The sequence below is a fragment of the Oncorhynchus keta genome, chromosome 4, assembly GCF_023373465.1.
Source record: "Oncorhynchus keta strain PuntledgeMale-10-30-2019 chromosome 4, Oket_V2, whole genome shotgun sequence".
NCBI classification, from domain to species: domain Eukaryota; kingdom Metazoa; phylum Chordata; class Actinopteri; order Salmoniformes; family Salmonidae; genus Oncorhynchus; species Oncorhynchus keta.
This window is the reverse complement of record NC_068424.1, coordinates 51,774,041-51,786,390: the sequence shown is the minus strand read 5'-3', so window position 1 is coordinate 51,786,390 and position 12,350 is coordinate 51,774,041. Positions and strand designations below refer to the sequence as shown.

Sequence of the window (12,350 nt, the reverse complement as noted above, 5' to 3'; positions counted from 1 at the left end):
CCTCTTACCGCCTTAACCTCCCCCAGAGTGCCGTTCAGGTGGTCCGATACAGCCGAGGCTGCATTCGCCAAACTCAAGAGCCGCTTTGTTTCGGCTCCCATCCTCATAGCTCCCGATCCCTCGCGTCAGTTCGTAGTAGAGGTGGACGCTTCAGAGGTGGGGGTAGGTGCGGTACTTTCCCAACGTTCCTCTTCTGACGACAAGATGCACCCTTGTGCGTTCCTTTCCCATCGGTTATCACCTGCGGAACGCAACTACGACATTGGCAACAGAGAGTTGTTGGCAGTGAAGTTAGCACTGGAGGAGTGGCGCCATTGGTTAGAGGGTTCGGGGGGTACCTTTTATAGTTTGGACCGATCACAAAAATTTGGAATATATCAGAACCGCTAAGCGACTCAACTCCAGACAGGCGCGGTGGGCACTCTTTTTGGACGTTTTGACTTTCTCTCTCGTATCGCCCGGGTTCCAAGAATGTCAAACCCGATTCCCTTTCTCGCATTTTTGACCATTCCGAACGCCCATCCACTCCCGAGTACATCCTACCCGGGACCCTAGTGGTATCCACACTCACATGGGAGGTTGAATCGAGGGTCAAAACGGCCTTAGAAGGGGTAACGCCTCCGCCCGGTTGCCCGCCTAATCGGTTGTTTGTGCCGGAGGGGTGTCGGTCCGATGTTATTCGGTGGGGCCATTGCTCCAACGTAGCGTGTCATCCAGGAGTCAGCCGCACTAGCTTTTGGTTAAGCAACGCTTTTGGTGGCCACTGATGGCTCGTGACATTCACAGTTTTGTCTTGGCTTGCTCGGTTTGTGCCACTGGGAAGACTTCTAATCGACCCCCAGATGGGTTACTCCAACCGCTGTCGGTCCCTTCGAGACCCTGGTCCCACATCGCTAGATTTTGTTACCGGCCTCCCGCCCTCCCAGGGCAAGACGGTGGTGTTGACCGTGGTGGACCGGTTCTCGAAGGCGGCTCATTTTATTCCCTTGCCTAAATTACCATCTGCCAAGGAGACAGCGGTAGCTGTCGTGGATCACGTCTTTCGCTTACATGGCCTGCCGATGGACGTAGTTTCTGACAGGGGGCCCCAATTTGTGTCCAAGTTTTGGCAAGAGTTTTGTAGGTTACTGGGAGCGAGTGTCAGCCTGTCTTCAGGGTTTCATCCCCAGAGCAACGGTCAAACGGAGAGGGCCAACCAAGATTTGGAGAGAGTGTTGCGATGTTTGGTTTCTAAGAATCCCTCTTCCTGGAGTCAACAACTCTCTATGGTTGAGTACGCTCACAATTCGTTGCCAGTGGCAGCTACGGGTCTCTCTCCATTTGAGTGTAGTTTAGGTTACCAGCCACCTATCTTTCCCAGTACGGAGTCCGAGGTCACTGTTCCTTCCGCTCACGCTTTCATCCAGAGGTGCCATCACGCATGGAGCAGAGCCCGTGAGACTCTTCTCCGGGTGGGGGCGCACCAAGGCTAAGGGCCGATCGCCACCGGTCGAAGCCTCCGGTATACGTCGTTGGCCAAAGAGTGTGGCTTTCTACTAAGAACATTCCACTCCGATCCGTTTCGAACAAACTTGCCCCCAAATTTATCGGCCCGTTCAGAGTCACCAGGATCATTAGTCCGGTGGCGGTCCGGCTCAAGCTTCCTCCGGCGTATAGGAGAATTCATCCTACCTTTCATGTGTCTAAAATAAAACCTGTGTTTCAGGCACGCATTAACCCGCCGGTCCCGGTTCCCCCGCCGCCACGACTTGTTGATGGGGAACCCACCTTTTCTGTCAATTGTATTTTGGACTCTAGAAGGAGGGGACGCGGATTCCAGTACCTGGTGGACTGGGAGGGTTACGGCCCGGAGGAGAGAAGTTGGGTACCTGCTAGGGACATTCTGGATCACTCCCTTATCGATGATTTCAATCGACAGGTAAATTCGCCTGGGAACGCCAAGAGGCGTTCCTAGGGGGGTATTGTCACGGTTCATGAATCCACTGCCTCTCTCTCTCTCTCTCTCTCTCTCTCTCTCTCTCTCTCTCTCTCTCTCTCTCTCTCTCTCTCTCTCTCTCTCTCTCTCTCTCTCTCTCTCTCTCTCTCTCTCTCTCTCTCTCTCTCTCTCTCTCTCTCTCTCTCTCTCTCTCTCTCTCTCCCGTGTTTGTGTGGGCGTGGTTCCCAATCTCGGCCTGATTGTCTGCGCCAGCTGGAACCACTTATCTTCCCTTTATATGTTCTGTAACCAGTGTTTCTAGTTGTCAGATCGTTGTTACTTCCCTGAGGTTGTGTCGTGTGTCTGTGCTCTTCTCTCGCCGCCCTTGTGTGGATTATCTGCTGTGCTCCTTCCTACCCATCCGGACACACTCCCCTGGATTTCTCAGCACGCTATCATTGGAAGATGCGCCCTAGTCCCTGGGTCGGATTCCGTCTGAGTACAGTCTGTCTGTCCTGTTGCTGTTGTAAACTGTATCCATTAAACCATCGTTGCTTGCATCTTGCATCCGCCTCTGTATTGTCACAATTCCATGCGAGAAATTTCCAAGAAACTGAAGATCTCGTACAACGCTACTACTCCCTTCACAGAACAGCGTAAACTGGCTCTAACCAGAATAGAAAGAGGAGTGGGAGGCCCCGGTGCACAACTGAGCAAGAGGACGTGTACATTAGAGTGTCTCGTTTGAGAAACAGACGCCTCACAAGTCCTCAACTGGCAGCTTCATTAAATAGTACCCACAAAACAACAGTCTCAACGTCAACAGCGAAGAGGCGACTCTGGGATACTGGCCAACTAGGCAGAGTTGCAAAGAAAAATACATATCTCAGACTGGCCAATAAAAAGAAAAGATTAAGATGGGAAAAAAAACACATACACTGGACAGAGGAAGATTGGAAAAAAGTGTTATGGACAGACAAATCTAAGTTTGAGGTGTTCGGATCACAAAGAAGAACAGTTGTGAGATGCAGAGAAAATGAAAAGATGCTAGAGGAGTACTTGACGCCATCTGTCAAGCATGGTGGAGGCAATGTGATGGTCTGGGGGTGCTTTGGTGGTGGTAAAGTGGGAGATTTGTACAGGGTAAAAGGGATATTGAAGAAGGAAGGCTATCACTCCATTTTGCAATGCCATGCCATACCCTGTGGACGGCGCTTAATTGGAGCTAATTTCCTCCTACAACAGGACAATGACCCAAAGCGCAGCTCCAAACAATGCAATAACTAAATTTAGGGAAGAAGCAGTCAGCTGGTATTCTGTCTATAATGGAGTGGCCAGCACAGTCACCGGATCTCAACCCTATTGAGCTGTTGTGGGAGCAGCTTGACCGTATGGTACGTAAAGAAGTGCCCATCAAGCCAATCCAACTTGTGGGAGGTGCTTCAGGAAGCTTTCCTCCACAAATTGACTAGAATGCCAAAGGTAAGCAAAGCTGTAATTGCTGCAAATTGAGGATTCTTTGATGAAAGCAAAGTTTGAAGGATACAATTATTATTTCAATTAAAAATAATTATTTCTAACCTATATTTCCTATTCATTTTGCAACTCAAAAAACAAGGACATTTCTAAGTGACCCCAAACTTTTGAACGGTATTGTATATCAAGTGTAATATTGGGATGCTATTTTTATTTCAACTCTATATCTGACATGGTACAGGAGTATTCTTTTTTTAAGCCCATAAACATGTGTGTGAGGTGTATACTTTTGTGTCAAGGTAGATTTGTTTTAGACTACCAAGAAACACTCTGTGTAACCCTGATTTATCTCACTGCAATACAAGATTAAAAGCTCAATTAGAAAAGGAGAAGTTACTCACTTTGCCTCAGAGGGATGTACTGCGACTGGACCTGTTGGCCGTCAACGCTGGTAACACAGGTCAGGAGACGAAAGGATTCGTAGGGACCATATGGGATCACGAAGCCTATTTTGGGGTCCCATTCCTTCCATTGTTCTATCTCCTCTGATAAGGGTGGCAGCTGAAAGAAGAGACAGGTAGCAAAGTGTTTGTCAAAGGGCTTATATGTTTAGTCACACTTCTAGATCTGCAGTCTTTAAAAAGCACTCAGCCAGTCAGACTAAAATACGATGTGGGCAACTGGCTTTGATATGAAACTCCACACTCCAATGAGCTCAGTTGGAGATGACAGCCCATTAGAACCAACTTCTAATTCATTTTCATGGTTTTATGGAGTGTAACTATCGCAATTATCCACACAGTGATGCACCGAGCACTGTTGACTTTGAACAAGGGATGAAATGGATGGACGTGGCCAAGGCCTACCACTGCAGTTGTTTGTTCTCCAGCCAAGTGTTATGCTGCTGGGAGAGGAGTGAGAGGGGAAGGAAGGAAGTAGGGAGCAAGGAAGGAGAAATGCCAAAGATCCAGTAGCAGGGAGGTCACACAGCCCACTAACTTTGCCATCTGAATAAGACGTATGAGGTCTGGCATCATGTCAACATGCAGCAGAAGACGCACTCTGTTCATTGATGCATATCATTTATAGGAAGGTCGTCTCGTGTTATAGGATACTGTAATAAGACAAGGAGCTTGGTCACTGTGACCCAGTACCCTACACCCAGCTCCTTCGAGAGATATTTCCTCCTATAGTTTTATTCAAAAACCACCTAACCTTCCTCAGGAGCATCATCGGCCTATTGTTGTTGTCTTTTAAATTCTACCCCCTTTTTCTCCACAATTTCATGTTATCCAACTACTATCCAATTACGATCCAGCGCCTTAGACCGCTGAGCCACTTGGGAGGCCCCGGCCTGTTGTTTTTGACTGGATACAGTGCCTTTCAAAAGTATTAATTCCCCTTGGCGTTTTTCCTATTTTGTTGCATTTCAACCTGTAATTTAAGTAGATTTTTTATTTGAATTTCATGTAATGGACATACACAAAATAGTTCAAATTGGTGAAGTGAATTTAAAAAATAACTTGTTACATTTTTTACAATTAAATTAAAAACTGAAAAGTGGTGCGTGCATATGTATTCACCCCTTTGCTATGAAGCCCCTAAATAAGATCTGGTGCAACCAATTACCTTTAGAAGTCACATAATTAGTTCAAATCCACCTGTGTGCAATCTAAGTGTCACATGATCGGTCACATGATCTGTAACATGATCTCAGTATATATACACACCTGTTCTGAAAGGCACCAGAGTCTGCAATACCACTAAGCAAGGGGCACCACCATGCAAGCGGCACCATGAAGACCAAAGAGCTCTCCAAACAGGTCAGGGACAAAGATGTGGAGAAGTACAGATCAGAGTTGGGTTATAAAAAAATATCCAAAACGTTGAACATCCCACAGAGGGTCGCCCACCAAAACTCATGGACCAGGCAAGGAGGGCATTAATCAGAGAGGCAACAAAGAGACCAAAGATAACCCTGAAGGAGCTGCAAAGCTCCACAACGGAGATTAGAGTATCTGTCCATAGGACCACTTTAAGTCATACACTGCACAGAGCTGGGCTTTACGGAAGAGTGGCCAGAAAAAAAGCCAATGCTTAAAGAAGAAAATAAGCAAACACATTTGGTGTTTGCCAAAAGGCACATGGGAGAATCCCCAAACATATGGAAGAAGGTACTCTGGTCAGATGAGACTAAAATTGAGTTTTGGGCCATCAAGGAAAACGCTATGTCCGGCACAAACCCAGCACAAACCCAACAACTCTCATCACTCCGAGAACACCATGTTTTTCATCGTCAGGGACTGGGAAACTGGTCAGAATTGAAGGAATGTTGGACGGCGCTAAATACAGGGAAATTCTTGAGGGAAACTTGTTTCAGTCTTCCAGAGATTACAGACTGGGACGGAGATTCACCTTCCAGCAGGACAATGGCCCTAAGCATACTGCTAAAGCAACAGTCGAGTGCTATAAGGGGAAACATTTAAATGTCTTGGAAGGGCCAAGTCAAAGACCAGACCTCAATCCATTTGAGAATCTGTGGTATGACTTAAAATTGCTGTCCATCAGCGGAACCCATCCAACTTGAAGGAGCTGGAACAGTTTTTGCCTTGAAGAACGGGCAAAAATCCCAGTGGCTTGATGTGCCAAGCTTATAGAGACATACCCCAATAGACTTGCAGCTATAATTTCTGCAAAAGGTGGCCCTACAAAGTATTAACTTTGGGAGGGTGAATAGTTATGCACGTTCAAGTTTTCAGTTTTTTTGTGATATTTCTCGTTTGTTTCACAAGAAAAAATATTTAGCATCTTTCAAGTGGAAGGCAGGTTTTGTAAATAAAATTATACAAACCCCCCTAAAATACATTTGAATTCCAGGTTGTAAGGCAAAAAAATAGGAAAAATGCCAAGGGGGAGAATACTTTCGCAAGCCACTGTTTGTATTGTTTTTTAGACCAGCATTTCCTGGACAAGATGTTTATAACAGGTCTTCTATACTTAGATAGAGATTGTATTCTGCAGAAAAAATATATTGGAGGACCTTCCTGTTCTTAGCAGGAAGCAGACAGGATGACTCCCTCTCCTGCGCCTGAGCTTCCCCTCTCTGTGGCCACTATCTGTTCCCGAATGCTTGAGTGGCCTACCGTTTTATGGGTGTGAGAACTCCAAAGATGCCCAAAGTGCAGAGCGCCTGTGTTTATCATGTCTCTTTGCGATCTTGACTTTAGTGACGTCAATGGCAGACTTCTCTTTCAGAAAAAGGTACACTCTGGTAAAGTAATCCGTCTGATGCCCATACTGTCTCATAGCGTGTACAACTGGTCAACATTGGTTAGTATCATAATAAATGCTGACATTTGCTCTCTTGTGAAAGAGCATGTGAATGAAGAATGTGAATACAGAAACTAACAGTCATAAAAAGTCTTACCCCTTCAAGAGTGACAATCTGGTCAGGAGAAGTTGTTCTACAGGGAATCACTAGGGTGGCCTCATGTCTGTATGTAAACAAGGTGTATGGAATGGGGAAATGGTGCTCCACAAACGGATGCTGGTGATCTGTAGAAGAAATGAAAGAGAATATAAATATTTACTCTATGAATTTAATTAATTTAATTAGCTGTATTTTATTAAAAGTAGGGGTGAGCCTCCCGAGTGGCGCAGCTGTCCAAGGCACTGCAACGCAGTGCTTGAGGCATCACGACAGACCCGGATTCAATCCCAGGCTGTCTCACAGCTGGACGTGACTGGGAGACCCATGAGGCGGCGCACAATTGGTCCGGGTTAGTGGAGGGTTTGGCCGTCCGGGATTTCCTTGTCCCATCGAGCTCTAGCGACTCCTTGTGGCGGGCCGGGTGCCTGCAAGCTGACTACGGTCGCCAGATGGACAGTGTTTCCTCCCACACATTGGTGTGGCTGGCTTCCGGGGTAAGCAAGCAATGTGTTAAGAAGCAGTGTGGCTTGGCAGGGTCGAGGACAGATGGCTCTTCACTTTCGCCTCTCGCGAGTCCATCAGGGGGTTGCAGTGATGGGAAAAGACTGTAACAACCAATTGGATATCACGAAAAAGGGGTAAAAGTATCAACAATAACAACAAAAAAGTAAGGTGGAAAAGGATTCTTTAAATTCTGTTTTTTAATTTCAGTAGAGTCAGGGTAATGTCAGGCCATCTATCTCACACAGAGATCAAACAGAATCTCCCGACTAGTGAGATCAGCTCATTCTCCAAACCCCCTACCGCTCCTCCTGCTATGTGCAGCTTTGGATAAAAAAACAGGGTGGAGATAGCTATGATAGCTCTATCACAGCTCTAGTCTTTTTCACCAGGGCAGGCATCCAATGCCTCTCTGACTGTTCTTTCACAGACCTGCTGTGTGAACTTTGCTGTTACACAAATACTTGAGTGATTTGTGCGAGGCTGAGCTGTTTTGGCGTGATAAAATGGACTAGTATTTGTAAAACAAATATGGAAAATGATCTAATAAACAGTTGAAAGTCTTTGAAAGAGGCCTGGTTAGACTAAACACGGGGCTACCAGGCTGTCAGATCGCCAGAGGAGGCAGAGAGAGCAGCCAGGGAATTAGGCTAGGACCTCAACCTATGGAGTCTAGTAATTTTTGCATCGCAATTTTAAGTTTGCTCGAAATATCAGCATCTGTTCTGAAGACCAGATATTAAGAAACATTTGTGCACACACATCACAGGAGCTGGACAAAAATATATGTCCAGACAGAGATAGAAAGGAACTCATTGTTTGTTTCATCCAGAAAAGGTTATTCGTCAGGCTTGTCATTCTTATCTTTCTGCCCAGATGTTCCATGAGACCGATCCCCACCACAGTCCCTCAGAATCTCAACTATGGTAATGTTTTAGGGTATTTAGTGTTGCCCTTGCAATGCTCTCACTAAGGAGCTATTTGCAAGTGTTTGTACGTGCAGTTTGTCTGTTTCGTAGAGGACATTCACCAAATGTTGAGGGAGGACTAAGCCTGTAACATGGGAGAGACCATAGCTGGTGTCGTGTGAGGCTCCAGGAGAGACTGACTGGAAAAACAGAAGCCGGAAATAATAGCCAATGACAAGGGCTTCCAATGCGATACACTCTCCTTCCCTGTCCCAGAAGGAGTCAGGAAGCGGGGGGAAGCCTTTCTCTCTGTTAGAGGCACAACTCAGTTCCTTCTGTATGGCTTGGACTAGACTCCTTAAAATAAAAAATCCCCCCTCAACATACAGTCATATATCTGTAATTACAAACCATCCTCTTTACAACATGTGCAGAGATATGGCTGTTGTTGTCTACTAAATGAGGTATGGAATGGATGGAGCCTCTCCTTTATTTAGATATATATATATATTTTTAAAAAAAAATCTTATTCTGTCTTTTTTTCTGAAAGACTGGCTGGCTTCCAGCTCCTGTATCCTGCAGGAAGATGTCAGGCTGCTCAGTGACCATGGTTCTATCCTGGCCCTTAAGAGCCCCTGTTGTTCTAATAGCTGTCTCAGTTTAAACCGTACTGCACTATAGGCGTTGGCCCATTTAAAATCACCCCCTGCTTTTTAGAGGGAGTTTGTTGAACTTATGCTGTTCTGAAACAAACCAACTGTAATGAAAAATATGAAGAAGAAAAACATACAGATCAGGAGTGAAAAAAGTCCTTATCGGCATTAAAATGAACAGAATCCAACAAACTATTTCAATCACAAAGGGATATCCTTTTCATATCAACTTTCACACACTGGGAGCTATTGGCTAATTATGTACTTTACGCTAGAGCTCTGCTACCCGACCTGAGCCCGATGGGCCCCGACATTATACAATGGGTTAGGGCTGGGAAGGGTCTGTTTTTTCATAAATTACTAAGGTACGGGTAGGGCTCGGGTATCACTAAACTGATCATTAACATTTTGAAGCTGAGCCAATTGCTCGTGTTTTGCTTCAAAGTACATATCATGGTGTCAGAAGTGCTTGAACCTCATCAAATATAACACTAGAACATTGACCGAGTCCACAGGAGAGAATATTTTAACAGAAAAAGTCATGTTCCTTGAGTTTTATCGGAGTTTAGAGGGAGAAAAAGTAGCTAGTTTACAGCTAACTGCTCTCTGTCTTGTCATTGAGCATAACAGCAAGCAGAGACATTGCTATGGATACTCACACAAGCAGAGCCATGCACAGAGCGCATGCAGAGCGAGCAGCGCAGAGAGGGGGAGAGAGAACAGACAGAGACGGCTAACGGATTCTAACAAAGGAAGTTATTTCTTATTTCGCGTTCAGGTAAGTCCAGCCCTAAAATTTGGCATAAGCAATCGGGCCTGGGTAGGGCCTGATCGTCGCGGGCATGGGTAGGGCTTGGGCTTAAAATTCATGCCCGAGCAGGGCACTACTTCATTCAAGAATGTCATTATAGAACTCAACAAGGATGATTTACTCTGTCAGCATACACTTTATACTGTATGTAAAACCTGCTGCATATACAGCATTGTATGAAAGGGGCTATACCATTGGGAAATGTCTGAACAGTATAAAGCGGGACTCACCTTTGACGTAGATGTAGGTGGAGCTGAAGTCGGCGGAGGGCTGGGTGTACCTGCAGCTGTAGAGGCCCGTGTCGTTGGGGCTCAGGTGGCTCACCAGCAACTTACTGCAGTGGGCGTGCAGCTGGGGCTCACACTCCTCCACGCGCACCCCCTCCGAGGTGACGTCCCGCCAGGGCAGCCTCCAGTGCAGTTGGGCGGCACCTCTGATAAAGACACAGCAGAAGTAAGCCCTAAGAACTGATAGAGGATCAGATATTATTTAGTGTCCCTAATGGTTCAAATGTGGATTGAGGGTAGGGAAATCGGATTCTAGATCTGTGGTTAAGGGCAACATCTATGTCAAGCGACAAAGTACTGAGGGTCTGAGAGGGTCAGTCAGACCACCTGCATCATCCCTTTCTTATTACCTACCCCCACTAGGGTTCTGGGTCGTCACCCTCAGGTCAGCAGCATCACCAAATCAAATACCGTAATTTCCGGACTATAAACCGCTACTTTATTCCCACACTTTGAACCTCGTGGTTTATACAATGACGCGGCTAAAACACCGTCACATAATGTGACGTAAATCGAGCGCGCTCAAACTTCCCATCATTCTGATTACGGTAGTAATTTTGTCACCCTCATCATGGCAAAGACACAGAGAAATGCATATGATGCAGCTTTCAAGTTGAAGGCGATAAATCTGGCTGTTGGAAAAGGAAATAGAGCTGCTGCATGGGAGCTTGGCCTTAATGAGTCGATGATAAGACGTTGGAAACAGCAGTGTGAGGAACTGACTCAGTGCAGAAAGACAACAAAAGCTTTCAGAGGGAAGAAAAGCAGATGGCCCAAAGTATTTGCAGCCACTCGACATCAGTGTAAATCGTGCATTTAAGGTGGCGCTCGTTGTTCAGTGGGAGGCTTGGATGACAAGTGGGGAGAAATCCTTCACTAAAACGGGCCGCAGGCAAAGAGCCACTTATGGTCAAGTCTGCCAGTGGGTCCTGACAGCGTGGAGCATTGTCAAAAAATCCACTATCATCAACGGGTTTCGAAAGGCTGGACTGCTGCGTGTTGAAGGGGCAGCATGAGCTCAGCGGGGTATTTGCCTCCGGATGAAAGTGATGAGAGCGACAATGAAAACGATCCAACATCGGATGAAGCAATTCTGAGGCTATTCAACTCCGACACCGAAGGAGATGACTTCAGTGGTTTCAGTGCACAGGAGGAGGAAGATAGTGACCAATGACTTTACTGGTAGGCTACTGTTTTAATATTTGTTCCAAGCCGTGTTTTGTTTAAAGGCTGTGTAAAGTTCATTTGTTTCAATGTACCGGTAGGCACCTGCGGCTTATAGACATGTGCGGCTTATTTATGTACAAAATACATATTTTTAAATAATTCAGTGGGTGCGGTTTATATTCAGGTGCGCTTAATAGTCCAGCAATTACGGTACCTTCATTGTCTCACCTGATTTATGCACACAAACATACTCTCAAATGTTACAGGCACAAGCTCTTAAAGCTAGAATCCTTAATTGAAACAATAACAATGTCGTCACTCAGCCTGGAGAAAATGTAACCTCTTTTAAATTCATAGACAGAGCTAGGGATGCAAGGACTGACCATCCATGATATCAACATTGTCGTTTTAGAAGATACAGTGTTTGTTTACATGTACATTGTATAAAACAAGATTATATGTTGGGTTCTGATGGGGTACAACAGTTTAACTAAACTCGTGAGGCATGTATAAGTTATATTCTTCAAGAATCAATGGCTATATATAATTAATTAAGTCCAAAAATGGATGTAGGAACTAAGGATTCTAGTTTTAAGAATCCATCAGAACTTTTATTCAGAACTTATTCAAATCCGTGTAAAACTTTGGCTTTGACCTGATTTGACTGATTATGTGCCTTTTCTGGTTTTTTGATAGTGGATATTCTCAGGAAAAGAAATAGATGAATGGTTTGCAATAATTATTCTGTGGGAATTTTTCCAGCGTCACACCATTTTGTTCCGGTTGCCAGTTGATTAGGTCCAGCCCCTCCCCTCAGGACCCTCTCAGATGATGTTGATTGGAAAGGGTTTAAAGGCCCTTCCAATAATCTGGAGTCATCTTGATAACTTGGATTTGCACATGAGGACATGGCTGGGGTCTCTGGTGATGTGTTCAAATAACACATATTCCAAACAATGTCGTTTTTAAGGTCCCATTAAAAGCGATCCCAGAGGATCTTGAACAATTTCTCGCTGCATACCATTGCCTCTATCTACAGCGCCTTGGGTCAAGCAACTTCAAACTCTCATCAAGAGGCTAGAAACCATAGTTTCAGTTCGGGGACTTTTTAGCACATGGCCTTGGAGGGAAGTGTTGCATTAGGAAAACAGGGGTTAGCTTTCCTGAAGTGTCTAGAAAATGATGCAAGGCTCTCTAAACGC

The 12,350-nt window shown here is 45.4% G+C and overlaps 1 protein-coding gene across 1 annotated transcript in view; it reads right to left on the bottom strand.

The window, feature by feature from the left end:
• The window catches only part of LOC118377338 (vascular endothelial growth factor receptor kdr-like), an 85,335-nt gene that overhangs the window by 57,618 nt on the left and 15,367 nt on the right, over positions 1–12,350 (bottom strand). Inside the window, exons 3-5 of the mRNA XM_052509445.1 lie at positions 9,925–10,127; positions 6,819–6,946; positions 3,793–3,952 (exon numbers count right to left, since the gene is read on the bottom strand). Of these exons, the coding sequence (XP_052365405.1) occupies positions 3,793–3,952; positions 6,819–6,946; positions 9,925–10,127 (491 nt within the window). The remainder of the gene's footprint in view (positions 1–3,792; positions 3,953–6,818; positions 6,947–9,924; positions 10,128–12,350) is intronic.